The sequence below is a fragment of the Hibiscus syriacus genome, unplaced genomic scaffold, assembly GCF_006381635.1.
Source record: "Hibiscus syriacus cultivar Baekdansim isolate YM2019G1 unplaced genomic scaffold, ASM638163v2 tig00110813_pilon, whole genome shotgun sequence".
Classification (NCBI taxonomy): domain Eukaryota; kingdom Viridiplantae; phylum Streptophyta; class Magnoliopsida; order Malvales; family Malvaceae; genus Hibiscus; species Hibiscus syriacus.
Genome location: NW_024062871.1, coordinates 970,698 through 974,715, shown reverse-complemented (window position 1 = coordinate 974,715; position 4,018 = coordinate 970,698). Strand labels below are relative to the sequence as shown.

General features: G+C 33.7%; 1 protein-coding gene across 1 annotated transcript; it reads left to right on the top strand.

Annotated features, from left to right (window-relative positions):
• Positions 1-2,373: 2,373 nt before the first annotated feature.
• LOC120141751 (precursor of CEP9-like) lies at positions 2,374-2,957 on the top strand. The gene has a single exon (XM_039156549.1). It carries the CDS (start codon positions 2,425-2,427, stop codon positions 2,944-2,946), a length of 522 nt encoding a protein of 173 aa, XP_039012480.1. The 5' UTR covers positions 2,374-2,424; the 3' UTR covers positions 2,947-2,957.
• Positions 2,958-4,018: the final 1,061 nt, after the last annotated feature.

The window sequence follows — 4,018 nt, the reverse complement described above, 5'->3', positions numbered from 1 at the left end:
ATGATTTTTCAGCTTTAAATTATGACAATAAGCCGGCAGTTGGGCAAACGATGCTTCTGGAGACCCCTTCAACAATTCCAAGGCATAACATTTGGCTCTCCAAGCTTGAGAATATGAGATACTAATCTTGAACCGAGCATTCATTTCATTCATAATTTCATGTCTCCGATATACCCTGCCATTTAAAAACATTAACTCAGCCAGAAAACCACCCAACACCTTTTTGTTTGCCTGTCTATGGTGAGGAAAAACTTGGGTTCTTGAACATGTATATTTATCAATAAAAGTCCTAACTTGAAACATTTCACAATCTTTTATCCTCTTTGCAATCATACGCCACGTACAGTTTTTGTCAATCCTACACTTTGTTTCGAAACGATCTTTGCTTGATTTGTTAACTTTTAGTTGATAGCCATCTTCCACACATTTCGTATACAAAGCTATCTTCAAGTCTTCCTTTGTATCAAAACAATAATCTTTCTTGATACGAATAACTTTTGTGTAACAATCAACTGCTATCTTTACCAACTCTTCTTTCGGCATCTGAAGTAATTCTGGCATATTCCAGTTATACTCCCGTTGCATTTTCTTCTTTTTCTTTTTTTCGGGGACTTCTTCTTCTTTTTCTTCTTCAGGGTTATATGAATTACAGAATGGATGTTCAACATGTTCATTCACAACCGTAACTTTCTCCTCATTATCATCAACAACATCTTCCTCGGCAGCGACTGTTTCATCATTAAAATTCGGGTATTGACCAATATCAAAATCATTACACGAAGGGTCTGTCTCTTCTTCTGAAACATCATCAAAATCCGAGTATTGACCAATATCAAAGTCCGGATATTGACCAAGATCAAATTTCAAATACTGACTAGTACTCACATTTTTGTTCCTGTTGGCTTATCATCGTCTAACTGGTCAATACGAAAATCGAAATTTGGTGCTGAAAGATGATTGAAATTTGGATTAGGGAAAGGTTGTGGGTTTTGAGATTGTGTTTGAGATTGTGTTTGGTATTGGAAATGTGGTGAAACAAAATTTTCTTGGTGATGAAATTATGGTGGAACCATGAAATTTTGAGGTTGATAACAACGTTGTACATTGTGACCACCATAAACTGGGGCTGAAGAACTTAGTTGATTACTACCCGTTACTGACCCAACTTCACTACTTCTAGGTTCAACAACATACAATGTAATATCATCTTGCGAAACACTAATGTAAGCAATGAATCGTTCAACATCTTCATTGTTAGTTAACAAATAAACTTTACATTTTCTCTGATAAGATAACCTAAATCCACTTAGAGGCTCTAAATTCAATTTCTTTGAAACACGTAACATTAGAGTTTCATAAGTTAACTTTTTTAATGATAGTTTTAGTTGAATATTCATGGGTAAAGGCATATATTGTAAAACACCATTAACATTCTCCCTTGACCCTCCTTAATACAAATTTATCCAAACATGATCAACATCAGATGATTTCATTCTACAAATTGTAAATTAATTTACTAAACAAACGAGCTATAAACTAGATATCATCACTAACTTAGAGAAAAACATACCTTTATTAAGTTGATAGTCGATAATTTGGGAGAGAAATCATTGAAAAATTATATAGAAATAAAATTATGTAAAAAAAATTAGAGATGGGGAAGGATGTCGTTGGATATAGAAATGAATGTCGCCGGAGAGAGTGAGAGATGGAGTGGAATGAGTTGTGATTTAGGCTATGAGTTGTTGCTGCTGCGTAGTTTATATACCCAAAACATTTGTTTTGCGAAAATAAAAGCTGTTGCGAAATTAAAATTCGTGTTGCGAATTCGGAAATGGAGTTGTGAAAACAAAATTCGTGTTGTGAATTAGAAAATCTTGTTGCGAAAAGGAAACTTGTGTTGCGAATTTAAAAATCGTGTTGCGAATTCAGAAATCGAGTTGCGAATTTGAAATTCGGTGTTGCGAATTTGGAAACTGCATTGCGAAATTGGAGTTTGTGTTGCGAATTTGGAAACTGCGTTGCGAAATTGGAGTTCGTGTTATGAATTTAAAAATCGTGTTGCGTAAAAGAAATTCGCGTTGCGAATTCAGAAATCGAGTTGCGAATTCGAAATTCCCGTTGCGAATTTGGAAACTGTGTTGCGAAATTGGAGTTCGTGTTGCGAATTTGTTGGTTATTTTCGTAAATCCAAAAAAAGTTGATTAAAATCGTATATTATAAGTCATTTTCGGTCACTAAAGTTATTTTCTCTTTAAAAAATTTCTTCAATGTTCAAACCGCCCATTATTGATAATTCACCCCCACATTATAAATCCCAGGAGTTTCAAAGCAGAACTCACTTCATAGTGCTTTCCTCGTTCTTTTCTAAGCTTTCTCATACTATAACTTAAAAGAGACGTTCAAGTTATTGATTTCCTACTTATGGAATTCAGACCCACGCATAAATTTGCTGTCTTTCTTCTAATTGCCTTTCGTATAGTTCTTTCAGTCGAGGGAAGACTACTAAAATCAGTGAGCAAAAATGATTCAAAGCAAGTATTGCCACCCCCTACACCTACTAAAACCTCAGATTTTGGAGACTCCATTGAAGGTTACAAAGAGGATTTTCGACCCACTACACCAGGGAACAGCCCTGGTGCTGGACATTCATTTGCAGAAGATGACGAAGATATTGTTGAACAAAAACCAGGAAGCGTTAACGGCAAGCATTCGATTTCAGGAGATAAAGATGATTTTCGACCCACCACACCAGGGAACAGCCCTGGCGCTGGACACTCTTTCCAAGAAGATGAAAATATTGAAAAAACAGGAAGGTTTAGCAATCAGGGCAATGGTAAGCATTCAATTGCAGGAGCTAAAGAAGATTTCCTACCCACCAACCCTGGATACAGCCCTGGTGGTGGTCATGTTTATCGAAGCCAAAATTCTGAACCAAATGCATAAACATGCATGTAAGTGCCCCCAGAAGCTACAATGAATGGATCATAGATTCAGAACCTACAAATGTTTACTCGCGTGGGATTTGCTTAAGTTATTTGCTTATCGATCGAATTGTATATGTATATATCACTATGTCATGTATGCTTATTAATGTAATGTGCATAACTCTTTGCAATGTATAATAAACTTGTATAATAAATCCATCATGCATTGCAATTCGTACCGAACTCTTTACAATGTATTCTTTCAACCATCTTAATAAATTGTTTCTTTTTATTTAAAGGCCAATGTTGCTGTTTAATGTACTGAAATCTCTCTCGTCCTCCGGTGGTCCTGCATATGATGGAGACCATCAAATAAAATAAGGATAAAAGTTTTCTATTTGAGGCAAGCAGTGATCCTTAAAAATATATATAGATTAAAAAGATTGAAAAAAAAAGTGAAAGGACCGCAAAAGAGAGTGAAAGGTAATTGATGAGAATTTAATATCATTAAGGAACGAAGATGAAAAGGGACACAAGAAGGAATTTATAAAATTCAAATGGAAGATCAATTATAAATTTATAAAATTCTAAGAGGTGAAAATAAATTTCTAATAAAAAATATCTAAAATATATAAGAATTTAAAATTTTTAATAAAAAATATATAAGAATTTAAAATTTTTAATAAAAAATATAAAAAATGTATAAAAATTTAAAATTTTTAAAAGGGACGACATTACTCACCCACCCTTCTATCTATATCTGAAGGGACGCTTGGAGATGGAAGAACCAATTAAAGCCTTTTTGTTCTTGATTACAATAAGGAGAAAGGAAGATATGCAAATCAATGAAAGAGTGGTCGAAAGTGATTTAGCGCACATGAATGCCTAAACCTAACTAACCCCCGACCCATGATACTATATTTTCCTCAAAGATAATTAATATAAACTTATTATCTTCCATCGAAGGAGAAAAGCGTTAATTAATTTATTGGGTGATAAAATAAAACATGGGTATTAAAGTAGTATAAAAAAGAAAAGAAAATAAGTTATTCAGTTCTTAATCTAAAATTAAAAGTATATTATTTTTATTT

Coding starts and splice junctions, on each gene's coding strand:
- LOC120141751 (XM_039156549.1), top strand. CDS start 2,425: ATGGAATTCAGACCCACGCATAAATTTGCTGTCTTTCTTCTAATTGCC.